This window comes from Limanda limanda, chromosome 1, assembly GCF_963576545.1.
Source record: "Limanda limanda chromosome 1, fLimLim1.1, whole genome shotgun sequence".
NCBI classification, from domain to species: Eukaryota; Metazoa; Chordata; class Actinopteri; order Pleuronectiformes; family Pleuronectidae; genus Limanda; species Limanda limanda.
Window position 1 is genome coordinate 37,845,016 of NC_083636.1, and position 27,713 is coordinate 37,872,728.

The following is a 27,713-nucleotide window of genomic DNA, read 5'->3' on the forward strand; positions in this document are numbered from 1 at the left end:
CACACACACACACACACACACATACACACACACCAACAGCTGGATGCTTCGCTGGGGACTCATCATCAGCAATGTGGCAAAATTGCTTCCCAGCTGCCTGCCTGCCGACTCCTGAGTGTACCCGTCCGAGAAATCACTGCTAAGCACTGCCGAGCCTGCCAGCGAGCATGCATTATTGATTTTCATTGAAAACTGTTAACAAGAAAAAGTGTGGGCCCGTACTTCTCCGCTGGTGGATCGTGGCAGGGAGGTTGAGAGGTCAAATTCCCTCCGGGGCCACTTCTGGTTATGGGTAATAAACTTCTCCTCTTGTGGTGGTTTTGTTTTATTTCATTTGATCATATTGGCAACACCTGATTTTGAACTATTTATAAGGAGCATAGACATAATAACACTTAATAAATGGGCTATAACACATTTTAACACTCTAACTAATATGTAGCTTCAAGCAAATGGTAGAAAATGTAAGTTTCTGTATTTCTCAAACATCTGCTCACCTGAGGTAGTTATAAGGAGAAGATGTTGTTATTGAGAAACTACATCTATAATATTTCCATATACATAGTACATTGCGTATCAATAATATATTTTCTGTATTTCTCCTTAAAAATACTCATTTATTATTATTTATAAGTATTGAGACATACTTAACATTTAAAATGTGCCATATACCTCCATACAACTAGGTCAACATCATAATAACATTGTTATTAATATTGATTTTAGCCATAGACTGTATTTTAGCTCACTATATATGAAGCTATGTGCAAATTATATTTAAAAAAATAATTTCAGTATTCCTCTCCACTGAAGCAGGTTTAAAGGAGAAATCAATAATAAGCGCTAAACATAAATCCTATATGTATGTTATTATCAATGTTGATTTGATCTCAGTTCTTCTGTCTCTTTGTTCCCAGACAATCACTCTCTGCTGTCTGAGCTAATTCCCAGTGACACTACTAGAGATTGTTCCTCCAGAGACGTGGAGGCTGCTGGCACACGTCTGCTGGCAGAGAGGCTTGGCTGCTGCCTCTGTTTCTAACTTGAGTGTGGACTGGACACACTGGTAACTACAGTAATTAGCAGCTTTTTAAATGTCCGGCCAAAAATATCAGAATCTCCTGTGTCAGCCGCTGTGCACACGTTAGCCCGAGTTGTCTAAAACTCATTATGCCACTTCTTTGTTTTATTCCCCCTGCGCCTTTGTATTCATAAAGGGTAGAATAACTGTATAAATGTTGGCTCATACAGCATCAGCATCACAATATATAAATGATATATATATATATTACTCCACAAAATTGCTCTATAGTCTCCTTTGCTGACTCAGACGCCACAAAGTAAACTACCTGCTTCTGTGCCAGAGCATTTCTCAAGAAAGTGGAGGTAAAGTAAAATATCTCTGTTGTCTCGAAGATATTGGTTATTTATTATTAAAGGTGAATCTCCTTTAGAAAACCTGAGTCCATTGCATCTTATTATAATTTCTTAGTGGCCAAAGAGAGGAAGCTGTTCTCTATTTACCGATAATAATGTTAAAGCTACCTCTAGTGGCAGAGAGAGAGAAATACATCCAATTTAAAAAATCAATATGAAATTGAATTTATTTCACATCAAATATATTAATCCTATACAGAGGTATTTACCCGATTGGTTGCACAGCCTCAGAGAAGGATCAGGTCTCCAAGTCTCTCCTCAAATAAATAAGACAAGTAATCCAATAGAGAGCAGTAAAAATGAGCCTGAAGAGAAGCACAGGGGCCAAGATATCACACAAGACTCTGTTCTGTGTTATGATCTCTTCTTAGAAAAGGGAAACCTTCCCTTGTATAAAAATGAAGGGTCGTACTTGTCATAACTTTTATAGCAATTCCTGCAGTGCTGCCTCCTAAATGACATTTAAACACTCAAATTGGGGCTTTGCTCAATTTCGTTTATATGCAATAATGAATCCTGCTAAATAATAGACAAACTAACTAACTGGCCTCTATGGCGGAAGGAAATAATGAATCTTCTCTATTAAGACATTTAACTTTATCACTTTCTTTACACTTGTTTCCGTTTGGACCCATTAAGTGTTTTTATGACAATACACATCATAAAAGAAATGTGACTGAACAGGTGTTTGACGGTGAGATTATTGCCTGTCAGTGAGTGAGCAAACATCTCGCCACACCCCGGTAACTGTGAGGATCCATCTGCCTTCAGGATATCACCCAGACTTTCACAAACACATCAAATTCAAAATAACACAAAAGAACCGCACACTTTCTCTTGAAAAATGATAGAATAACTGAAGCCTGCTTGACTCGTGACCCCGGGTAAAACATTTCTGTGGATTTCACCGTTGCACTGAGAAACAGAGACGACATTTAGCACCCACAGGCGCCCGCTGCATTATTCATGAAAAGCATCACCTCCTAATGAGAGAGTGAAGGTCTTCGCCGGGTGTGTCAGTCATGTGAAAAGGCCGCGCTGCAGGTCTCTGAAGGATCTGTGATTTATTTCTCTGCAGGTTTTTTGGTCTGAGGCGGCGAACGCAGCGATCGTCACATTTCAACAAGCACAAATTAATTTCAACTTGTACAAAGAGACAAAGCATCAGAAACAGGAACAAGTCCATTCACATCCTGATTGAGCTGATGCATCAAATTCAAATATCCAGCAAATATTCTCTCAGAAGCTTTACAGTTAGATCTACAGTACATGTATGGTTCTCTGAGCTCAGAGTGGCAGCAGCCTGTGAGAAACTGTATGTTTGCATCAATAATCAGGTTGATAGATGTACTCAGTACCTAGGTCCCATTAAAAGCCCTTGAGACCCTCATCTCTGTGGTTCGTTAGTAATACTTCAATTACTGAAATTTTACTGAAACTTTTTTCCACGAACATTGACCGAGGAACAACAAAGAATGAAACAGAGTGCAGGGCTTTTCCCCAACATTCTGACATGAAATTCTAAACAAGGGTTTTACTAATGGTATCAATGTATTAATGAACCCATATTAATTAATCATGGTCAAAGTATAATTATAAAAATAAACTGTGTTTGTATAGCACCTTTCATACAAGTACCTCAAAGTGCTGTATATAAAATTGCATAAAATAAAAAAAGAAAGTGTGATAAAAAACTTCTTACAGTGCAGGATCTAGTCAAGAGTAAAGAAGAAAAGAAGGTTTTTAAGTTTTCTTTTAAAAACGTAGAATAATTATTATTATTATTATTGTAATTTTTTTACTGTATCAAATAACATAATATAATATTATGTTTTATTACATTATATCATATGTTATGTTATGTTATGTTATTCTATACTATGTTATATTGTAGTATATTATATCATATTATTAGTAATAGTCCTCAGCGTGTAGCTGCAGCTTTAACTCTCACTCAGGTGATGTGGTTGTAATGGATACGGGTTGTGTGGCTCTTCCGGGTGACGCGCCTGCGTGCCCGCGCTCTTCCTCCTACAGGTGTGTGCAGAGGACAAAGACGCTGCAGGAACAGGTGGAGTCCGATCGGCTACATAGCGAAACTACAGGATAACTATATCCGTTAGGGTTTGTCTTACTTCTCTCTGATGATGTTATAATAATAATAATCATAATAATAATGTGGCTGAACACAGGGAAATGATTAAGAAGTTTAACGACATGTTTTTAAAGACTTGCCCTCGGTGGCTGCGGAGGGAAATGGCTGTAACATCATCAGCGACCTATTTATGTGTTATGTTGTTTAATTTGCTGTAGTAGGTGTAAGTGCAGCAACAGGTGCAGCAGTAATAATAATAATTTGTATCATCAGCAGCAGTGGGATGATATGACGGAAACAACAGAGAGCAAAGTCAACATGGAGGAATACTTCAAAACGGTATACTCCCCACAGCTTGCATGGGTTCTCCTTTCTCCCTGTTATTGTCAAATTGACATATTGTAAGTGTGCAGCTACTGATTGTTTACAAGCCTGTGTGTGTGTGTGTGTGTGTGTGTGTTTGTGTGTTTGTGTGTGTGTGTTTGTGTGTGTTTAGGTGGGGGAGGTGAGAAGCCTCATTGACAAGATCTCCTGTCAGGCAGAGGAGGTGCAGAGGAGCCACGGTGTCGTCTTCTCCTCTGCAAACCAAGACCAGAGTGAGTGCAGCCGATCATCTTTACTCTTTGTGTTGTCGTAGTTTTTCTCCCCACGGCCGTAACTAGTTTTTAAACTGACAGAAAAGAGTGGAAATGTGAGGCGGTCACAGTTGTGCAGAGGATTTCAGAGATCAGTCTCCTCCTTCAGGGCAAACAGTGTCTGCAAATACAAACAGAAACAAACAGGCCTGTGGTGACACGTTACTCCTCCAGTTCATGTGTAGGAAAGTAGACTTTATGCAAAACCACGTGTGTTGGCAATTTACACGTCAAAACATAACATAGGACATACTACATGCTCTGTATGGGAGGCGATATATACAAACATTCTCCTAGACACTAACCTGACAATATCTATAATTAAAACCATCTCCAACAAAAGTTATCCACCAGGGGCGATTAAAAACAATGTCAACAGTGACTAGAATACAAGTTTTATCAATAGCTATACAGCAAAAGTTCAGTATACATATTTATATTGCTCATGCATTGTGTAGCATTGCAACACATCGCTGGTTTTAATCGTCTAATCTTATTTTAATCCATTTTTAAAGTTAAAATAAATAATAATGTGACTCTAGGAATTTGATTTTATTGTGATAACATTGTTGGCCGATTTACCCCGGTCTGTTATCCACACATTACTGTAAAGTCTGCCATCATGTGAGGTCAATCAGTACAGATGATATTGACAAAGCTGCCATTATTAAGTCATTGTTAAATCCATGAATTAGATCAAAGCATCTATTCATTCTATTTCTATGCAGTGAATATATTCTGTCGTGTTTAGCAAACAAACAAAGGCTGGAACTGCTGAACACTGAGATCAAGAAGAACGCCAACACAGTCCGAGCCAAGTTAAAGTGTGAGTTCCTTTTTTTTAATCACATGCTCTTGTTGATTTGTCTCGTACTGTATCTGAGATATAAGAAGATAAATGCAGATTAGAAAGGGTTTCCATTCATTTCATTGTGTTATTATGTGGCTGTATATAAACACTCATTTGTGTCAGTGAGAAGGAACTATAGCAGGTCCACTTCCTCAATTCCGGGGACTGTTTAGTTGGTAACACAAGATTTAACTTGCAAATGGACAGAGGAGGGAGGGAACTCCACCCAATGCTACTACGTCATCTGTATTTGTAAATTAAGAAACAATTACAGCTTTCACCAGCAGACTTTAACACTTTTATTTTTCCTCTCTGTCCCTTTTTTTTTTAGCTATGCAGAAAAACCTGCCCGTGGAGGAGAACGTTAGAAGATCATCTGTCATCGAGCGAATAGAGAAGAACCAGGTTTGTTACGACGTTATTTTTGTTAAATAAGTCCGATGCAGAAAGATGATTAACTCTTTATTACATGTGAAGACATCCCTCGGAAAAAGAGAGTGTGTTCCTTTACACACACACACACACACACACACACACACAATCACTACAGACAACAGCCTGTGCACATGATAACTAAACTGACTCCTTGTAAGATAATCTGCTGAATGATTCTACTGACTCCTCCCACAAGCACTCACATCTGACCCGGAGGTTTGCAGAGGTCATGCGCGGCTACCATAACTCCCAGATGTCCTTCAGAGAGAAATGCAAGTCACTGATTCAGAGACAACTGGAGATCGGTGAGTTTCCAAAAAACAAGAAACTGGAACCGAAACATTAACACTTGTTCTGCTGTGTGTTGTGTAAACGCAATTCCTGTCTAACAACAGGATCTTAACTAGCAGCAAAACTTGTGGATGTAAAGGTCTGTGTAGGAGTCACCTGCATGTAGGAATGGATGCCGACTGCTGCAAAGATTACCAGCAGAGGGCAACTCCACTGATTTTCAAAAATAAGTCTGTTTCTATAGAAGTCTATAAGAAAATTACACTTGATTAAAAAAAACAGTAAAATGAGATTATCTCTATGTTTCCCTAGATTCTTAGTTTGCTCCGTTTGCAGCATCACAGGTCGATTTATATATATATTTTTTTTAATTCAGTAGTGATACAGAACTTGTCAAAGGTTTTTGTGTTCATGCACATGGATCCTTTGAAAGTTTCCTGTCTGTTCTAGAGGCCTTTTGTGCAGCTGTGTTGTGCGTCCTCTCTCCAGGTGTTTTTTTTTACCTTCAGATTACACACACTCACAAGAGAGGTGTAATTCTGCCTTCCTGTGGTGAACATTAGAAATGCTTGTTCATGCTCATGTATAAAAACTGTGGCCTAAACCTGCACACTCCTGTTTAAAGTGATGCATTTATGTTGACTGTTAATCTAACCTGTACTCTTTCCTTAACTTTTGTTTCTGTCAGTGGATAAAGTGACGACCGACGAGGAGCTGGAGGTGATGCTGCACCGGGACAGTCTCACCATCTTCATATCTGATGTTGGTGGAATTTCATAAAGCTCTTTGCATAAATGGCTGTTCACTAGTTAGAAATACATGGTTGAGGTTAGATTTTGACGGAAAACAAGTGGTGCGTGTTTTGTTTCCTTTTCACAGATCAACTCCGACAGGCGGATTTCCAGCGAGGCTCTGAGCGAGATTGAATCTCGGCATCAGGATATCATCTGCCTTGAGTCCAGCATCAAAGACCTGCACGAGATATTTACTGACACGGCCATGCTGCTGGAAATTCAGGTAAGACGGCCGCTTCATTTGGATACGCTGATAAACACTGGCATGCGAGCAAAATCGGACTCGCGGCAAATTCTGTTTTTCTTCCATCAGGGGGATCTGATCAACAACATAGAGAAGAACGTGACGAGTGCTGCAGAGTACATAGACGCATCCAAAGCAGAAACCGGTAAAGCGGTCACGTACAAGAAGAACCCATATAAGATCGCATCTCTGCCCGACTTCTTCAAACCCTTCAGGAGGCAAAGCACTGCCAAAAGTGCAGCTGATCAAAACACCTGCGACCTGGACCATGACTGAGCTCCTGGACCCGTTTGAACATCGACTGCATCCAACGTGCTGATCAACATCAAAGCCTCGGAAAAAATTGATCATCTGGTTTCCTGTCTGCTGCCTCAGATGCCTCTTTGAGGAAGATATGACGAGGAAACTGTTATTTTTTTCAAATTAGCAGTTACTTTGAATTTTGAAATGCTTTAATGATCACCTGTAAAATTAAAATGCAGAGGCTGTGGTTGAACCTCAGCTTGTGACCCGGCCTGTGGACGTCTGAAAGGACACTTCGTTTTGTACAACAGCAAAAATAATAATAATTTTAATTGTTGTTACTTGTTTGCAGACCCAGGATTTGCCCGATTTCCATTATGATAATCAAACTGTTTTCTTTTAACACACTAACTCACTCACAAACAGCTTGTGTTGCTCTCAGTGGCCAGGAGGTGGCAGCACAACATCAGATGTGACTCAGAACCATGGTGATAAACTACTTTGCAGACCTGCCTGTCCTGTTTTTGTATGATGTGGTGTTTTTACAAGTGTAATGCTGGTGATTCTCTATGTGGTGATAAACTAATGACAAACCTGAATTGAAATCTGCTGTTTCTTTAACTTTTCATAAACCATCATCATCCATTGGATAATTCACATTTACCTCCACCTCAGTTGTGTAATTGGTCAACATTAGTATGCTAACATTAACTAATAGAACTATACTATTAACTATTTAGTATCATTTACTAATAGCACTTTTTATTAGTGTGCAAACATTAATTACTATTGCTAAATTTGTAATGTTAATAACTAAAAACTAAATGTTAGCATGCCAACAATAACTAGTAGTGCTACACTGTTAACTATTTAGTACCATTAACTAAAAGTAAAATTATCTAATATCACTAAACTATTAACTATTTAGTGGCATTAACTAAGCACTAAACCAAAAATCTGGTAAAACTCTCAAAAGACCTTTTTTTGAAGTGTGAAAATCTAGTGAAGGATTCCGAGTTTCCCTCTTGTGATCGACTGGTTGGTGATCTGGTGATTGGAAAGGTCAAACTTATCCTTTCATATTCATCAACCCATCCTGTGACCCCGAATGACCTCTCCTAACCACAGAGACGGAAACAACATGATGCAAGTGTCTCCTCATGTATTGATTTGCAGTGATGTTTTTCCTCTGGAGCCAAAAGGTGCCAGGAAAACATCCCTTGTATTGATATGTACAATAATTTATGCATTCATTATAATCCTCCAGTCACTTATGTATTTTTTTCTTCTAATTCACGATCCATTTCTGCTGGTAGAACTCATGCTGGCTGCTTAAAATGAGTGTTTGTATGTGTTTGTCATTGTGATCTGACCGGAGCAGAGCGTTGGGGACAAAACTCAGTCAAGCCTTCTCCTGCATCATGGGAAAACTGCCAAGATGAACCCATTGACTCTCTCTCTCTTTCTCTCTCTCTCTCCTCCTCCTCCTCCTCCTCCTCCTCCTCCCGGATTAGATTTCCCAGCACCTTTGCACTTTGCTGAAACCACTCATTTCCAAATGGGAAAGAATAGGAGTAAGAAACAAGGATGGTAATGTAATATCACAAAAGTCACGATCAGAGACATAAAGAATTCAAACACACAAGCCTATACGTAAAAATATGGTTTCTTTATTGGTTGTGTCAGCGCGGTGGGGCCCACAAAATAGGGCTGTGCCACAATTTAAAAAGGGCTGAGTGTGAAGCCAGGCTGCCTGCGTTGATTGACAGGTCATCCCTCCGTCTGTCGATTAAACAAACAAGGCTGAGGTGCTGAAAATGGCCCGTCTCCAGAAGAACCATTAATCAATCCTGCTGTTGGAATGGACTACAAGGATGGATGAGTGGAAGAGGAAAGGTTGATGGACGAAGGGTGGAGGGAGGGACGAGTCTCTTTTTCTGCCTCCTGCAGGTTTACTTCTTGGCTTTGCCCTGAGCGGCCACGGCCTCCATGGCCTTCTTTACGGTAGCCTCATCGCCGAGGAACGCCATGGGCTTCACGGGCTTCAGGTCCGCGTCCAGCTCGTACACGATCGGGATTCCCGTGGGCAGGTTGAGCTCCATGATGGCTGCATCGGACATACCTAGAAACACCGGCAGACATGCAGATCAGCAGATGAAACCAATACGATTCTGATAATGTAACTGATATGGTATAAAAGTGTCTGGAGCCCAAAGGCTTACGGGAAGGACAACAGTCTTATGTTACAAAACTAGTCAGCAGGGCAGGTTTTCTATCTGACACTCTTAGGGTTTGTACAACTTATCCTCGTCTGGCCACTCCTGGAAAAAGTTTAACCTTTCTACATAAAGGTCGTGACTGTAATGGGAACCAGACTCATGACCCTCTCCCCTGTCCCTGAGCTGGAGTGCGAGAGTCCCTGCAGGCTATTTATACTCCCTGTAATCCACAACTGTCTCTGAGTGTGTGTGTGTGTGTGTGTGTGTGTGTGTGTGTGTGTGTGTGTGTGTGTGTGTGTGTGTTTTTGCCTTGGCCTTGTTTGCAAATGCATTTCAATCTATTGTAAAACTGAAATCTTCCACATCTACCTCTCACTGCACCACTTTCCCCTCTGTTGTCCTGTACTGTTTTGCGTCCACCTGCTTCAGCGACTGACTCTGCGATGCTCACCTTCTAAGTGCTTGACGATGCCACGGAGACTGTTGCCATGGGCAGCGATGATAACGTTCTTCCCAGCTTTGATTTCGGGAGCGATGACGTCGTTCCAGAAAGGCAGAGCCCGGGCGATGGTGTCCTTCAGCGACTCGCACAGGGGCAGCTCGCCGGGCTTCAAGCCCTTGTAGCGCCGGGACTGGAGGTGGAGACAGGAGCAGAATGACAGTTTTTACATAACTGTCTGCAGAGTAGATTGATTTGGAAATTTGTGTTATTCATAATGAAAGAACAGTATCTCTAGGGAACTGTTAATAGTGTTTCTTCATTAGTAAACACCTCATTTCCTTAGGTTACAGTTGTCTTACCTCACTGATGATTTTGTGGTAAGAGTGCTCCTTGTCCATGGGTGGAGGTGGAGTGTCAAAGGAACGGCGCCAGATCTTCACCTGCTCCTCTCCGTGCTTTTCAGCCGTCTCAGCCTTGTTGAGGCCGGTGAGGCCTCCGTAGTGGCGTTCGTTCAGACGCCAGGTGCGGATCACCGGCAGCCACATCTGGTCCGTGCCCTCCATGATGGTCCACAGGGTCTTGACTGCACGCTTCAGCACGGAGGTGTAGCACACATCGAACTTGAGGCCTGCGTCCTTGATGGCCTGGGCCCCGCGCTTGGCCTCCTCCATACCCTTCTCACTGAGGTCGGCATCGAACCAGCCGCAGAAGCGGTTCTCCTGGTTCCAGACGCTCTCGCCGTGGCGCACGATAACCAAACGATGCACAGTAGTCATGCTTACAGTGATTCTCCTGAGTTAACCCAGACACAGTTCCCTCAGCCCTTCTAAGTTGTGCACACACACACACTGGACGACAACAGTGAGGCCAAACCAGCATACCAGCCTCCTTTTATAGCAGCCTGGTTAGTGGCAGTGAACAGGGGACAGGCCTTCTTTATTTTCCACCTGTGAGCGACACTCATGCACTGACGGACATGCAGGAGCAGCCAGTAGCGGCAGGGGTCTGGTGAGCTGGTGGGACATGTGCTGGACTCGAAGGCCAGAGGTCAGACATTAGGCCAAAATAGCAACATGACTTTTAAACTAAGGTCTGTGGAACAAAAGTGTAAAGATCAGCGTTGGTTGCAAAAAGGCAACTGGACTCAGCCTCAGATGAGTAGATTCATAAATGAAGTGTAGCTCATGTGTTTAGAAAATATCAAGTATATGTGCAAAGTGTATTTTATTATGTGTAATAACAAAGACATTGTGGTTCCTGCAGGTTTGATCTGTTTCATGACTGCCTCGGGGGGGGGGGGGGGGGGGATCCTCTTGTTTCCAAAACACAGTAAACAGCTGTGGACAGACTCGTCTGCTTTCTCTAACTCTACATGTGTGAGTTCCAGCAACACAACACCAGCTGCTCAAACCTCTCCTACTTCCATTACAAATATTCATTGTACCTGTGCTTGTTTAAAAGGAGCAGATACTGTTTCTAGAATGAAACGAATATAGTTTTCCTTCTCATGTTACACCAGCACATCCACTGGCTCTGTCCAGCCCGTGAAAATGATTTTACCCTTTTTCGCTAGTCTTGAAAAAGACATCACTGTCCTCTGTGCAGGAAAAACATTAAAATGCATCGTAACTGTCTCCTGCTCTACAAACAGATCAGTTGTAACTGTTGAAACCTTCATTGGACACAATCATCCATTACTTTATATGAAAAGACTAAAGGTAAAGCCTTAACTGAACTATTTCATTAAGAAATAAAATGAAGTTTGTATTAGATGGTGCTTGTGTGTTTATGTATGTTAATACACCATGTAGCACACATTGTGGTCCCTGTCCCATGTTGTCATTGACCAGCAGGTGTCCCCAGTGTTCAGGAAAAACCTTCTAGATACATCTGGTTAGAAAACATCATGAAGCTTCTTCTCATCATCACTATCTAAAGCTCCTCTAGAGATCATTGAACTACGTCATGGCTCCTCAGTGGTCAACAAATCAATACAAATATATACATGTTGTACGTTACAATACTACAAAGAGCATTATTATTATTATTATTAGAGCGTTATTTGTGTATGTCACCTGTAGAGGGGGCTGTAGTATCATTCAAACAAGTTTTGAGTGTCATGCAACATTTCAGGCTGCAATCAGTATGATTGATGATAAGTATTTTCATTAAAGAAAAGCATCTTGGAAATAAAAACTTGAAGTAAGAAAATGTTATATAGAGCTCTGTGCTTACATGTAAGGTAAATATGTGTATCTCTGCTATATATGGTACATGCATGTGGATACCTGCAGATAAAAAGGTCAAATTGCACCTTTGCAGTTGCACTACAACGTGATTATATTTTACTTAATGATTCATGACTAATGACTCTTGATAAATCCTACTGAAAATGTTGTGTCCAGCCGAGACAAAAATATTCTCTAGCATCTTCTCTGTTGAGGAGTGTCAGCGCTGTGAAACTTACAGAGGAGACAAAAGTGCTGATGAAGGTTGTACACTGAGCCACAGAGTCAAAGCTGAGGTGTCAAGCAAAGTCAATGTCTATTGTCCCTTTAAATCACGTTATGATCCATAAATAGAAATAAGGAGAAATCCAATAGTCCCCAGTAATAGTTATAATGGAAATCCAGACCTGCATCGTGTGATGAAGGGTTATTGTCTTGTACTAAAAAGAAAAGAAAAGTTCTCCAGAAAAACACGAAACATGATGTCTGGCCCATTGTTGAACATTAGATAATGTATGATGCTAATTATGCTAATTTTATCCCATTAAAGAAGCTCAGATAAACCAGGTATGTTCATCCTGTTCAAACATCTTGCAGATTAAGCTTCGTGAGTTTGTGGAACATCACTTTGACGTGTTCATTTTGTGTCTGGTTTATGTTTGGAGTACTTTTCTTGCCCCATTGTCCCAAAAAGTGATTAATGCATTTTTTTAATCCTGATAAATAACTAAACTAAATCATTAATATCAAACCATCATCACCAAGAAGACAATTCTTGATGTCTATTGAGTGTTTACTTATTTTTTCTCACTTGTGTGAAGCTGTCACCGGTTTAGCTGTGATCCTACAAATTAAATATATATTGATTTGATACTCGGGCTGATGCTGAGTTGTATTCACAGAGACCAGTAGCCACTTAGAAAATGGAACTTGAAGTGAGTGAATGTGTGTGGGAAGACAAGTTAGCTTCTCTGTTTCATTTCCCCAGATCCTGTAAGCACCCAATCCGCTGCAGATTAAAAAAAAATCACCCAGGAGCAGATTGTCATTCTGCTGTTCGGCTGGGAGAAGTGTCCACGGGGAGATTGTGTGATCACAAGTGTTACGATGACTCAGCCTGCAGCAGAGGGCCATGCAGCTCCCACTGAAGTCCCCCCCCCCACACCTCCCACAACACTAAGCACTGAGGGAGGGGGCTTTGTGCTGAAGAGGTAAATTACTGGAGCAGGTCATGCACATACACATACGCACACACACACACACACAGACATTCACACTTCCTGCACACACTCAAACACACACCCACAGGTATTGCTGCAAAGCACTGCAATATACATTCATTTATGCATGAGGCTCAAGAGCAAAACAAATCTCCCGACATTAATTTCACTGAGCCTCTGCACCTGCACCTGCACACACAGACACACACTCAGCTGTTTCATCCTAAGTGTTGTGGTTTTGTGTATTTATTAAGTAATGTTACACACACAAGACAAGTAGAAACATTACAGTCTAATAGATAAATATGGAAAACATATGACTAGAATAAAGTGTAATCCTTCAGTTATCCCCCAAATCATATACTATCATAATGCAAAGCTGAAAGTGTAAAGTAAACATTACTAAGAAAACTGAAAAAAAAAGACTAATTTAATCCAAGTAACAGATTCCACAGCAGAACTTATTGACTGTCACAGATACTCTCACATTGTGTTTGGGTGGGATTGTGTCACTGCAGGTCTTTTAAGGTTATGGCTGCACATCCACTCTCCACCACAAGGAGAGATGCTGTGTCATGGCTCTAAAAAAACAGCTTTCCTCCCCCTCTCTCTCTCTCTCTCCTGCAGTGAGGATACAACATAATAACACCTCTCACCCATCTATTTTCTCGATATAATTAATAAAATAATGCATCATAGTTATTTGCATTTGTTTTACTGTCGTTAAGTATCCAGGCTCAAGTTCTGTATTAAAACTGTTGTCATGATCTATTGTTTTTATATTCATTTATGTTTCTATTTCACAAACAAACTCTGCTGAATAGTATTTAAACCTTTATAACAAAATAATATATAATAATGAATCTCTTTTCTGCATTAGAATTGTCACTGCCAAAGAAAACACAAACAGAAACATGAAGTTTTACAGATATAAAATATATAGAAACATCTTTCTTCCCTTCTTTCCCTCTCTCCTTCTCGTTTACCTCCTTCGCTCCTTCCCATGGTTCCTCTGTCTCATTCCTCGATGTTGCAGTGTAAGACTATCGAGCCTGCGTTGTGGGAGTTGAGGTAAAGCGCGTGCGTCACAGCTCGGTGTCCCAGTATAAAAGCACGGGCTGCTGCAGCAGAGATCAGTTGTGGCTTAGACCTGAGCCCTGCGTACATCTCCACACACACACACACACACACACAGAGGAGAGGAGGAGCAGCCAGTGCTCCCACCACTCAGCCATGAGTAGCATCGGATATGACCCCTACTATCCCACCTCGTCGTATAGACGCTGGTATGTCGAGGCGCCCCCTCGTGTGGCGACCAGAGGGAGAACCCACTCCGTCTACAGCTCCCATGCCTCCCCGGTGTCCTCCTCCCGTCTGCAGTACTCCTCTCCCGGCCGGGGGCTGCTCTCCTCCTCCTCAATGGGATCGTCCCTGGAGCTGGAGCTCAGCCAGGCGTCCCAGGTCAGCTCTGATTTTCGTACCGTGCGCACCCAAGAGCGCGGCCAGCTGCAGGAGCTCAACGACCGCTTTGCCGGCTTCATTGACCGAGTGCGTGACCTGGAGCAGCAGAATCGTGCTCTGGAGTCAGAGCTGCTGCTGCTGAGGCAGAGGCACTCTGAGCCGTCCCGCCTGAGAGCACTGTACGAGCAGGAGGCCCGCTCCCTGAGAGCAGCTATGGATGAGGCCAGGGCAGAGCAGCAGGCTGTCCTGAGCCAGAGAGAGCGACTGGAGCAAACCCTGAGCGCCCTGCAGGGTCGATATGAAGAGGAAGTTCTGGCTCGTGAAGAGGCCGAGGGCAGGCTGATGGAGACCCGACGTGAGGCCGACCAGGCTGCTTTAGCCAAGGCTGAACTGGAGAAGAGCATCGAAACTCTTCTGCAGGAGCTGGCCTTCCTCAAGAGAATTCATGAAGGTGAGGTGGCCGAGCTGCAGTCCCAAGTCCAGCTGGGCGTCCAGGTGGCCGTCGAGTCTGAGGCCGCCGCTCCAGATCTCTCCGGGGCTCTCCGGGATATTAGGTCCCAGTACGAGAGGCTGGCGGCCAGGAACATGCAGGCAGCCGAGGAGTGGTTCAGAGGGAAGGTGGGTTCCCTGAGTGAAACTGTGGCCCAGCACAGTAACGCCGTGAAGAGCTCCAAGGACGAAGCAGGAGAGTACCGACGCCAGCTCCAGGCCCGGCTGCTGGAGATCGACGCCTGCAGAGGCCTCAACGGATCCCTGGAGAGACAGCTGCACGAGATGGAGGAGAAGCAGAGTGCTGAGATAACTTCCATGCAGGTCAGCAGGGCCCCTATGACATGACATTAATCAGTCAGATTCTTTATTCAAGGTTTTCATGTCATCATGTTGCATGTGTTATTTTCTAATGTCTTTACTTTCTTCATTTTAGGACACCATTGGACATTTGGAAGGCGAGCTGAGGGGCACCAAGCAGGAAATGGGCCGCTACCTGAAGGATTACCAGGACCTTCTGAATGTCAAGATGGCGCTAGACATCGAGATTGCTGCATACAGGTGAGAAGCCAAAGACATCCAGGAGTTTATTTTACTGATTATATGAGGAATCATGAACTTAAGGTTTTAGGTATTCACAAGGTCATTGAAGGTGAAAAGATGAATCATTTAAGGAAATAGTGCATCAGCTAATTCTAGCAAAGCTCCTAAATTTTTACTTTTATTGATAAATTTCTATAATGTATGAAAAAAGTAAATATAGGCCATTTTTATCTTAGTAAACATGGTCTAGGATCATGACCAGAAATGTTATTTTACAGTTAGAAGTGTAAACAAATGGCTGCTAATTGACCTATTTAAATATACAGGAAGCTGCTGGAAGGTGAGGAGTCCCGCTTCAGTGGAGGAGGTGCCGGGGGTGTGTCCTCTTACTACGGCCACTCTTTGTCGGTGCCCTCCTACTCCCGGCCCCTCCTCTCCAGCATGAGCTCTGGCCCCTCCTACCTGATGACATCCCGCCTGCTCAGCTCCAGCTTCAGCACCAGCGAGGGGATCATCTCCGCCAGCCACGCCAAGCAAGCTGAGGCCAGCCCACCTGGCGAGGAGGAGGAAGAGGAGGAGGAGGCCACAGAGGAGGAGGTAAAGGAGGAAGAGGAGGCAGAGGAGGAAGACAAGGGAGAAGAAGGAGGAGAGGAGAAAGATGAGGAAAAAGAAGAGGGAGGAGAGGAGGAAGGAGATCAAAAGAAAGAAGATGAGGAGGAGGCTACAGAAGTAGAGGACGAGGCTAAGGGTGACAAAGAGGGTTAGTGCATCTTTTTCTTTTATCAAATGTCATAATTGCAATTAAGGGTCACAATGACAATTAATAAAGTTATCTATTGATACAGGCGGTGAAGAGGAGGAGGTGACCGACGCTGCTGAAGAAGAGGGGGAGACAAACAACAAAGAAGACGGAGAGGAGAGTGAAGTCAAGGAAGAAGCACAAGAGGAGGAAAAAGCCAACGGAGCCGAGGACAAAGAGCAGGATGCAAAAGAAGAAGTGAAAGTTGAGAAGGAAGAAGCAAAGAAGAGTGAAGAGAAAGACGGGAAAGTAGAGAAAGAAGAGAAAGAAGAGAAAGAAGAGAAAGAAGATAAAGAAGATAAAGAAGAAAAAGAAGAGAAAGAAGAGAAAGAAGAGAAAGAAGAGAAAGAAGAGAAAGAAGAGAAAGAAGAGAAAGAAGAGAAAGAAGAGAAAGAAGAGAAAGAAGAGAAAGAAGAGAAATCCGATGCCAAGAAGGAAGAAAAAGCAGCTGCTCCCAAAACAGACGACAAAGCTGAAGTCAAAAAGGAAAAAGTGGCAGAAGAAAAGAGCACAAAGGAGAAGAAGTAAACCAGTAGTGTCAGTAAACCTCCGGCAGAACTGTCAACGTACAAAAAACCACAGCTTGATAACCAGGCCTCAGCGCTATCCTCTCAAACCGTGTTATCTAAACACTCCATTCAAAGCAGCAAATCAAGGTTATCTGCCTGCAAATATCCAGACTATAGTCCATTAATGTCTGCGTGCACATGTCCTGTATACGGAGAGTAAAGTGTGTGACTTCCTGTTGGTTCAATAAACACTTCTCAAAGTCATATGTGTGTCCTGGATTTTGGCTTAAGCACAAGTCCTGATTTAATACATCTCTACAGTGTTGATTTAGTTTCTCTGACATTTCTAGTATAAATGAAGCTAATTGCAATAAGTTCTGCTTTGTTTTCAGATTAGTTCTTACCAAAAATGTGGTGATTCAGCTTTTAAATGAATAAATAACACAATATGTTTTCAATGGAAGCATTTATAAGCAATAAAAAACCTCATACGTGCATACTGAGTTCAAACCACTAGGTGGTGCTGCAACATGTAACTGATGCTGGTTAATTAGAGCTTATGTTAGAAAACTGATGGAAGACTGTGTAAGCAGTTATCTTGTCTAATTGTGCTTCTGTTGCACATCTAGCATGCCAAGACCATACAGTCTATGATCACATCAATAAAAAACAAACTAAAGTCACTTTACCTAGAGTGATGTTTATCTGAATGAATATGAATATGAACATTGTTGTATAGAAAACAAACATACACGTAGATCATACATATTCAAATAAAATAGAAATGTTATCATATGAGGGATGAAGTAAAGCCAAAAATATGGGGAATCATACATTAATATGTACAGAAACATGTAAATGACTCATATTTTCTTAATCACGACATAAACAAAGACGGCCAAAGGCTCTTAAAACACATAATTGTGGAGCTCAATTTTTCGAATCAATTTAAATCAATTTTCAAAATCAATTTAACTCAATTTTACTAATAAATGTAACTCATAAATTTAAATCAATTTAAATCAATTTAAATAAATCTTAATAAATTTAAATCAATTTAAATACATTTAAATGAACCTAAATAAACTTAAAAACAGTTTTTAAATTAATTTTACTAGATTTTCTAAATTAGTTTTAGAAGTAAATTCCACTCAATTGTTTAAATAAATTTAACTCACTTTTCTAAATTAATTTAACTCAATGTTTCTAATTAATGTAACTCATAAAAAATGTATTTAAATAAATTTAAATAGATTTAAATAAATTTAAACACATTTAAATACATTTAAATACACTTAAATAAACTTAAATACATTTTTCGAATCAATTAACTCCAATATTTAAGTCAATTTAACTTTATTTCTGAGTTTATTTTATTAAATTTTTGACTCAAGCCTTCGCCGCACCTAAATGTACCAATTAGAGAGAGAGAGACATCACCTTTGCAAGACATAAAGATTCCTTTGATCTATGTCCATTGACACTCTCTGTCAGTGCAGGAGTGGAGTTGTTTGTTTACGGCTCAGCAGCAAAAGATTCATGGTCTATGTATGTCCGCGTTACAGAACATTGTGTTTTAATGCCGTTTAATCAAACTTTGACGCCACGCCACGGTCACACCGTGTGATCAAAAATCGATCTTTGAGTTAGTTTGTATCTCCGTCTTGTTGTGATGACAAGTTGTTCTGATGTAAGCCCTGGGACGAGTACCTCAAAGTAAAAATGTGGACTAAATGCAAAATAGCGGGCTTCCTGTTGCGTTTTTCCAATTGCACCTCAGACTTTTTTGTTTGTCTGGTCATGATACACTTGTGTATCGATTTTTGTGAAGATCGGTCAATGTGATCACGTTCCTGGGGTCTCGGGGGGCACCGTTGAGCAACTTTTGGTAAAATTATGAGCATGTTAAAGCCCTCAAAAAGCCAAAACGGAATCAATTTCAGAGGGCCTCACCTGTCAGTGCCTGTCAGTGCTTGGGCCCTAATGATCTCTTTAACAAACCCCTGTCTCACAATAACCTTAAATGACAGAAACTCTTTGACAAAACTTTATTTGATGTGGACTTTGACTTTTAATTTAGTCTGTGTCCTTTACACTAACATAACATATTACCCATGACCTTTGTAGCCCACCACCAGGGGGCAATCAAGATGTTCTGGCTTAATTTTCGGGGATCTGTCGTGTCATCCGTCTTTATATAGAGTCTATGGATGTGAAACCCTTGTGGTGGGTTTTAAAATTGTACAATATAGAGTCCTTCCTTGTAGTTTTAACATCTGTCGTCATTACTTATTGTCGCTGCTGACAAGACAAAAATTCACCACTGTATATGGTAAAACATATTGCATTTAAAATGTTCAACAGAGCATAAGTCAACTATAAAGCTTAATAGCTACATTTTAAAGATGTATTAACAGATAAGTAAAGAAATAAATCTCCAGGTTTTGTAATTCTCCAAAATGATATATCAGCACTAAAAATGTCATCAGAAATTATTGATAGTATTTAGTTAAAAACATTTTCTGGGATAAATTAAGGTACACTTTCGGTTGATAACTATTTTTAGAATTAAAGTTATCAGCAAAATGATTAGATTATTACCTGCTTTTACCAAATTATTATTTTTCAAATCTCAAATATTTATATGGCCACTTCCTCTGGTTGACTGCTAAATCGAAAATTATATGTAAAACTCTAAAAGGTCTATGAAGTTGTTTGCTGTATTTATTGGATTATTAGAACATTTCGAACATTTAATATTATTAGAATATTATAACATTTGATATTCATTAACATATGTGGGGTATCAGTCATCTACTGTAGTATTGTGTGTATGTATTAACTATAAAGTTGATTTGTATTAGATAATAGTCAATTGCCTTAAGATATAATTGGTTTGTTAAATACAGCCATACATGTAAATCTAAATCTAAAAAACATCTATACTTGAGATAGTAGACACATGTGCATGCAGTAATAAAGCATTGAGAATGATACAATATGACAAGACAACTTTTTTTTGATTCGTTATGACATTTATTGAGCAAATGCTGCTGGGAAATCGTTCATGATGAGTAAAGTCATGGGATTGCAAACAGTAGCACCTCATTTATTTCTGTATTTAAATTCAAGTCCATCCTATATGCATACAACAAATGCATGTATCAGCGCATTTACACTTAAATATATATATTTCTACATATATTTATATTTTATTTTTCAGTTGCACTCAAGTAAACATAACAGACACGGATAAAAAGCATGTTTAAGGCTAAGAGTTTCTTCAGGTTCGTTTAAGCTTCAGTTACTGAATGGATATGGTCTCGTGTTTCTCTCCACGCCGTCGCTTTCCTCACTACGCGTCGTGTGTTCGTTAGTGTCTCGTTGGCTCAGTTGGTGTCTTCGTGTGTCATGTAAGGCTTCTTCAGTAAAGCGCGTGTCTACGTCCGGGACCCTCCCTGCTGACTGTCGCCCCCCCCTCCTCGGAAAATCTATTATTAATATATCTCTCGCTCTGCCATCCACATCGCATGTATCCCTTTTACATATATATATCTACTCATTTTTACAGTGTATTTCTACCATACATACAGATAAGAGAGGAACGTACTCCCCTCCCCTGAGCTAGCATGCAGAGACCCCACCCCCCCTCCCCCCACCTGTGAGCTCGCCCGTAACCAGCGGAAAGGAAAGAAGAAAAATCGAAAAGAGGATAAAATGTCTCAGTCATCTGCTTCTGACCGCATCAGCAGCGAAGGCCGTTTCAAAGCTTTCACTCAACATGCATTTTTGAAACTTGTTGCGTTAGAGGTTTTGGCTTCTCTCTATGATTTTGTTTTTCGTATGATTGAGAGTGGTTATCTTTATTACATCGCTCTAGCTGTATGATTCTTCTTTGTTATGTTAGTTGTAGGTTGATTGCTTGTCTTCGCGTCCCCTCCCCCCCCCCCCGAACCTCTGACGCCTCCTCATCCCGCCGGGAGTCCGCCGTCTGGCCTCCTGCTCAGTTGCCCTCGGTCACCTCCTTGACCGACTGTGTGGAGTGCTTCTCCGTCTTCTTGGTGGCCACCACTGTCTCCTGCACCATCTCTTCTACCTCCTTCACCGTCTCGGTCACGGTGACGGACTTGGTGACGTGCTTGGAGCCGTCCTCGCCGGTGGTGATGGTCTCCACGGTCTTGGTGATCACCACCTTCTGGCTGGGGTCGTCCTTATTGACGTCGTCCACGCCGTTAGCGAGCGCGTCGTCTTCCTGGCCCTCGTCTTTCTTCACTTCCTCTTCTGGGCTCTTGTCCAAATCGCCGTTCATGGCAACATCGGTCTTTTCTACCTTCTTGTCTTCTGTTGAGTCGCTCTTTTTCTCGGGTTTCTCTTCAGCAGGCTTAGGAGCGTCGGGCTTCTCGGTCTTAAGGGATTCAGGTTTGGAGGGTTCAGGTTTTGGGGATTCAGCTTTTGGGGATTCAGCTCTTGGGGATTCAGGTTTTGGGGATTCAGCTTTTGGGGATTCAGCTCTTGGGGATTCAGGTTTTGGGGATTCAGCTTTTGGGGATTCAGCTTTTGGAGATTCAGCTTTTGGGGATTCAGCTTTGGGAGATTCAGCTTTAGGGGATCCAGCTTTTGGGGATTCAGCTTTTGGGGATTCAACTTTGGGAGATTCAGCTTTAGGGGACTGAGGTTTTGGGGACACAGATTTCGGGGATTCTGACTTGGGGGACTGAACTTTTGGGGAACCAGGTTTGGGAGATCCGGCCTTCGGTGAGCCTGCCTTGGGAGACTCAGCCTTAGGAGATGCTGGCTTGGGGGACTCAGATTTGGGAGACTGGGGTTTGGGGGATTCAGACTTGGGGGATTCAGGCTTCAGGGATACAGGTTTTGATGCCACTTCTTCCTTCTTGGTCTCAGGTTTTGCAGCTTCTGTTTTCGGAGCTTCTGCCTTGGCTACCTCTTTTTCTGTCTTGTCATCTGCTTTCTCATCTTTTACTTTCTTCTCGTCTTCCTTTTTGCTTTTTTCTGAATCCTCTTTTTCCTCTTTCTCGTCTCCGCTTTTGGATGCTTTGTCATCATCCTTATCATCACCCTCCTCTTCAGCACCAGCGTCCTCCGCTGCTTCCTCCTCTCCTCCGCTGCTCTCCTTCTCTCCATCCTTCTCTTTGTCAGGAGAGGCTTTAGACTCAGGAGCTTTGGAGCACAGAACTGTCTCCTCAACCTCTTCCTCCTCTCCTCCCTCTTCTCCTTCTCCCTCTGCATCATCCCCCTTTTCTCCCTCATCATCTCCCTCACCTTCTTCTTCCTTCTCTCCTTCCTCTCCACCTTCTCCCTCATCGCCACCCTTTGCCTCATCTTCTTCTTCCTCATCCTCTTCCCCCTTATCGGGTGCGCTGGAGCTCACTTTAGCTTCAGTGGCGCTAACAACTTCCTCCTCTTGTCCTACCTCTCCTCCATCTACTTCACCCTCTTCATCCTCACCCTCTGCTTCCTCATTCTCTCCACCATCCTTCTCCTCTTCATCCTCCTCTTCCTCTCCTCCCCCTCCGAGCGTGGCTGACAGCTCCTGTGCTATCTCAGCCAGGGCCTCATCCAGGTCGGACTTGTCATCCTCCACCCTGGTCTCCTCGATGATCTCTTCCACAAACTTGTGCTGCACCTTCAGCTTGGAGGATTCCGATTTGGGCTTGGAGATTTTGGCGGGAGTGATCGGCTGGCGATAAGGGAAAGTGCTGAAGTGGGTCTCCTCACCCTCGAGGAGTTTCCTGATAGGAGGAAGAGAAGAGATTCCATAAAATGTCCATAAATGTTATTTCTAAACTGCGCCTCACGTGTCAGAGGTAGATCAGTAAATACCTGTATGCAGCAATCTCAATGTCAAGGGCCATCTTGACATTGAGGAGGTCCTGGTACTCGCGCAGGTGACGAGCCATCTCCCACTTGGTGCTCTTGAGCTCATTATCCAGCTGGTGAATCGTCTCCTGGGGAAACACGGAGCAAAAACAATGCATGGTTGATTAAATGCATCAAAATCATGCGCCGGCAAATGATGTGCAGATTGTTCCCTGTGCATGGAAAGACTTTTATATAGACTTTAATATAAACCTTCTTCTGTGAATGTCCTTGCCTTAATAATACAACTCAAATGAATCTTCCTCCCTTTTTGTTGTAAGTTATTTCATGTCCATTCACCTCTGCTGTTGATTTAATATATTCTGACGCAATACAGGATTCGAGAGATGTGTGTTCAAGGGCAACCTCCACACTTGTTCAATGCACACACACACACACACCCACGCTCCAAAATCTCAGTGATGAGACCCAAGGACAGAGCCAATGAAAGCATCCACCCTTACCTCTGACTCAGCAAAACAGAGAGAGGGAGAGAGGGAGGGAGAGAGAGAGAGTGAGTGAGTCTGCTGCAGTGTCTCCCTCCCAATCCTTTTCCTATCACTTGTAAATCTCTCTCAGGTCTTTTGAGGACGATGGAGTCTCAGGACAATTACGCAGCAGAAAATGAATGAAACATTTCACAAACACTCAACTATGAAGCAGAAATGTGATAAAATCACGAACTTTGCTTTGTGCTTGATCACCTCAAATAAAAACTGCGTCACCAAGAAGGAAATTAATAAATGTTGTGCACGTTAATTCACTCTATCCGTTATCTTTATAACAGCACAATCCCTCATTATTAAGTTTGAAAAAAAGCACAAATCATATGTTTTAATCACAAAACATGAAATAACAATATAAGGTGTGAAAGTTTGATCAAACTCAAGCCGGTTTTCTCTCTTTACGCACGGCTGCGTGTCTCTCACCTGCAGGCTGGACAGGTCGCTGTTGTGTCGGTCCTCGATGTCGTTCAGCTGCCGCTCCAGCGAGTCCCTGGTCCCGCGCACGGACTCCAGCTCCACGGTCTTGGACTGCAGCTGGCGGCGGTGGTCGGAGATCTCGTCCCGGGCGGACTTGATGGCGTCCTTGTTCTGCTCCGCGGCGTCGGTGAGCTTGGAGTAGCGGCACATGAACCAGTTCTCCACCTGCTGCAGGTTCTGGTTGGAGTGACCCTCCAGCTCGCAGCGGATCTCCCGCAGCGCCTCGGTGATGTCGGTCTTCTGCAGGTCCTTCCTCTCCATGGTCACCTGGGAAGCCTCGATCTGCGCGATCAGGTCGCTCACCTCCTCTTCGTGGTTGTTGCGGATGAAGGCGATCTCATCCTGCAGCGACTGAACTTTCTTCTCCAACTCGGACTTCACCAACTCCGAGTCGCCCATGTCCTTCTTCAGGACGCGGATGATGGCCTCGGTCTCCTCCCGGATGCGAGCCTCCTCGTCGAAGCGGTCCCTGAGCCGGTGGATGTCCTCCTCGATGTGGTCGGTGTCGATCTGGATCTGCGCCTTGTCGTGGTGGATCTGCTCCAGCACGGACCGCAGCTCCTGCAGCTCCTCGTCGTACAGGTCTCCCAGCTGGGAGCGGGACACCTGCTTCTGCCGCAGCGCCTGGATCTCCGCCTCGATCTGCTGGTTCTGGGTCTCCAGGTAATGCACCTTGTCGATGTAGACCACGAAGCGGTCGTTGAGCCCCTGGAGCTGCTCCTTCTCGTTAGATCGCTTGTACTCTCCGTTCAGGATGGAGGTCTGGCTGTAATCACCGCTGTCAGTGGAGCTGTAGCCGCGGGACACCGGCATGTTCACGCTCCTCTTGTAGGACACGGTGGAGCCGGGGCTCGATCGGGACCAGGACTGGGACTGGGACTGGGAGCGGAAGCCGCTGGAGGGGGTGGCGGAGCGGCTGTAGCCGTAGTTGGTCGTCCTAGTATCCATAGCTCTTCTGAAGGGACTTCCTATCGAGTCCACCGGGTAACTCATCCGGTAAGACTGCCGGAGGGGATGTAAGAAGGAATGAGAGGGGGGCCGTCCAGGAGGAGGTGGGAGTGTGTGAGTGTAATGTAGGTGAGGGGTGTATGGCTCTCACAGCATCTATGACCTACTCTGTCTGCCCCTTTTATATCCCAGGCTCAGCCACTGACAGGGAGAGTCCAAGCACTTTAGTTCCGTCCAGTGATGGGAGGGAGGGGAGGAGGGAGGGGAGGGGAAGGGAGGGAGGGGAGGGCGCGTCCCCCTCAGGCTGTAATGGGACGAGGTCCCACTCTGAGCCACGTGGGCTGGAGGATACATGTCTCCAACTTTACATGGATAGCGATATAGATAGATATATGGATGAATAAATAGATAGATAGATAGATAGATAGATAGATAGATAGATAGATAGATAGATAGATAGATAGATAGATAGATAGATAGATAGATAGATAGATAGATAGATAGATAGATAGATAGATAGATAGATAGATAGATAGATAGATAGATAGATAGATAGATTGATAGATAGATAGATAGATAGATAGATAGATAGATAGATAGATAGATAGATAGATAGATAGAGAGAGATATAGATAGATAGATAGATAGATAGATAGAAAGATAGATAGATAGATAGATAGATAGATAGATAGATAGATAGATAGATAGATAGATAGATAGATAGATAGATAGATAGATAGATAGATAGATAGATAGATAGATAGATAGATAGATAGATAGATAGATAGATAGATAGATAGATAGATAGAAGATAGATAGATTTATGGATAGATGATAGATAGATCGATACATTGATTGATTGAGATACATTCACCTTGAAGAATCATTCCAATTTGAATTTAGACGAGTGATCAGTCACTGCTGAATTGGTGCAGTCATTTCAGCACCATGGACAGCAAACAAGGTTTTTCCTCTTTGTGTGTGCGTATGTGTGTGTGTGTGTGTGTGTGTGTGTGTGTGTGTGTGTGTGTGTGTGTGTGTGTGTGTGTGTGTGTGTGTGTGTGTTCTTAGTATTACTCATGTTGTGGGGATCTAAATCTGTTAACACAGTGACATAATGGGGATTTGCCTTCCTTATGTCGACAAAATGCAAGTCCATCGTATATTGCATAACTTAAATCATACAATTTTAAGGTGAAGATGTGCATTACGATTAGTTTACTTTTAGGATAAGAACAGGTTTAGTTTAGGGTTAAATTAGAGTGTGGGAAGTAGCTACTTATGGTTAAGGTTAGTTAAGTCTCCAGGAAATGACTGCGTTCGGATGTTTTCACCTGCAGAGCATTGTAATGCTGTATCGGGGGAAACATTTACAGAAACACTTGATTAACACAATATAAAAGCATCTTCCTAATTTGAATGGGAGACACTTCAATGGAACACAACCCTGGTCTGGTGATTCGGGTCTCACCGACTTTTATTGATCTCCTATCAACCACCGTGCTTCAGACTAATCGCAGGTCACGCTGATCAATGAGAAATGATTAAAAATCCCTGGAGCTAATGCAGCAAAATCAGCTGCATCAGTGCTTTCTGAGGATGCTTCAATTAGTGTATTTAACTCTGTATAAATCAACACGCTTATGGTGCAGCCATGTAAATCCTGGGTCATTTCAGGTGAACGTTCAGAACAAGGGGCGCTAGGCTCAATCTAAATGAGTAGACATTTATAGGACTATGTTTGAAAGTGGACCCCTGTTAAATCCCGCTTGTTATGGATCTAGAAATGAGAGCATGAAAACTTTTCACTTGGGCCTTTGCTATAAATCACCTGTCTACATTTCCTTGTTCCTGCTTTTCATCGGCTTTCCACTGCGAGCCTCAGACGAGCAGAGCTAATGCATCAGGCCAATTTTAGATCGCTCCAGAGACAGAAAGACAGACGGAAAGAGAGAGGGAGAGAGAGAGAGAGAGAGAGAGAGAGAGAGAGAGAGAGAGAGGGAGAGATGGTCACAATGACGATGTCCTCCAGTGCCTATTTTAAGCACTACTATGAATTGTAAATGGAAACGATAACATTCCAGATGCCGCATTCCACAGTCTCCTCGCCCGCTGCAGTGACCGTGCCCTTGACCACTGCCTCACATCTCTTTTCAGGATGTCAGACGATTTAATTTCATCGCTGGGCCGTTCGCTGGGTGCTTTTTTGGACGTCCCCTACGAGGCAGATGTGGCGCGATGTACACGACCGAACGAGGGTGTGTGTGTGTGTGTGGGCTGGGCGTTCGACAGCGGAGTCCAGCTCCAGAGCACTGCAGAAGGGTTGGAGCGCTGTCAAGTGGCACTGCAGCACAAACAGGCTCCAGCAGCCAGACCAGCCCATCCCAGTGAACCCCCAGCCAGTCTGCCACCGGCCTCCAGCCTGCAGAGTCTACAGAGTCGATGAGGGTGTGATTGAAAGAGGTCAAGACACTGGCGTCCTGAGGTCACATGCTGCAGAGGCATGTTGTTATTTATGCTGATTCAGGGTTTAAAAGGAGAACATGACCTTTGATTTAGCTGATACATCGTTGAGTTGCACATATCATTAGCACCGTCGCAACTTTTATCAACAGCGTTATGATGAATTTGATGATATATGAAGTCTGTAAACTATATATACCCTTCAATATTGAATAGACCGACAAAGTTATCAGGGCAAAACACAAGGTTTCAGATTTCTAGGCATCCATTTTAGAAACTGCTCATCCTTTGAGGGTCGCCGATCCCAGCTGACATTGGGCGAGAGGCGGAGCTACAACCCAGACTGGTCACGACATTTTGCAGGACAAGAGATAAACATTAGAACAGGACTAATTCATCGTCAGCAAATAGCCAATGACTGACACAGGGAGAACACACACCCATTAAGACCCCAGCTGAACCAGTGGAACCTTCTTGCTGGGAGGCGGCAGTGATAATCAATGCACCA

The 27,713-nt window shown here is 42.9% G+C and overlaps 4 protein-coding genes across 4 annotated transcripts; 2 read left to right on the forward strand and 2 right to left on the reverse strand.

The window, feature by feature from the left end:
- Positions 1 to 3,492: 3,492 nt before the first annotated feature.
- LOC133005391 (syntaxin-2-like) lies at positions 3,493 to 7,604 on the forward strand. Its single transcript, XM_061075058.1, has 9 exons — positions 3,493 to 3,508; positions 3,809 to 3,871; positions 4,029 to 4,128; positions 4,919 to 4,993; positions 5,349 to 5,422; positions 5,649 to 5,757; positions 6,432 to 6,505; positions 6,623 to 6,760; positions 6,851 to 7,604. Exons 2-9 carry the CDS (start codon positions 3,821 to 3,823, stop codon positions 7,055 to 7,057), a joined length of 828 nt encoding a protein of 275 aa, XP_060931041.1. The 5' UTR covers positions 3,493 to 3,508; positions 3,809 to 3,820; the 3' UTR covers positions 7,058 to 7,604.
- A 1,372-nt stretch (positions 7,605 to 8,976) lies between these two features.
- Positions 8,977 to 10,461, reverse strand: pgam2 (phosphoglycerate mutase 2 (muscle)). The gene is made up of 3 exons (XM_061075069.1): positions 10,045 to 10,461; positions 9,695 to 9,875; positions 8,977 to 9,146 (listed from the first exon to the last, which is right to left on the reverse strand). Exons 1-3 carry the CDS (start codon positions 10,459 to 10,461, stop codon positions 8,977 to 8,979), a joined length of 768 nt encoding a protein of 255 aa, XP_060931052.1.
- A 3,905-nt stretch (positions 10,462 to 14,366) lies between these two features.
- Positions 14,367 to 16,953, forward strand: nefla (neurofilament light chain a). The gene is made up of 5 exons (XM_061077428.1): positions 14,367 to 15,407; positions 15,520 to 15,644; positions 15,953 to 16,386; positions 16,472 to 16,623; positions 16,789 to 16,953. Exons 1-5 carry the CDS (start codon positions 14,367 to 14,369, stop codon positions 16,951 to 16,953), a joined length of 1,917 nt encoding a protein of 638 aa, XP_060933411.1.
- Positions 16,954 to 20,937: 3,984 nt separating this feature from the next.
- On the reverse strand, positions 20,938 to 24,787 carry nefma (neurofilament medium chain a). The gene is made up of 4 exons (XM_061077218.1): positions 23,741 to 24,787; positions 22,776 to 22,900; positions 21,877 to 22,684; positions 20,938 to 21,603 (listed from the first exon to the last, which is right to left on the reverse strand). Exons 1-4 carry the CDS (start codon positions 24,785 to 24,787, stop codon positions 20,938 to 20,940), a joined length of 2,646 nt encoding a protein of 881 aa, XP_060933201.1.
- Positions 24,788 to 27,713: the final 2,926 nt, after the last annotated feature.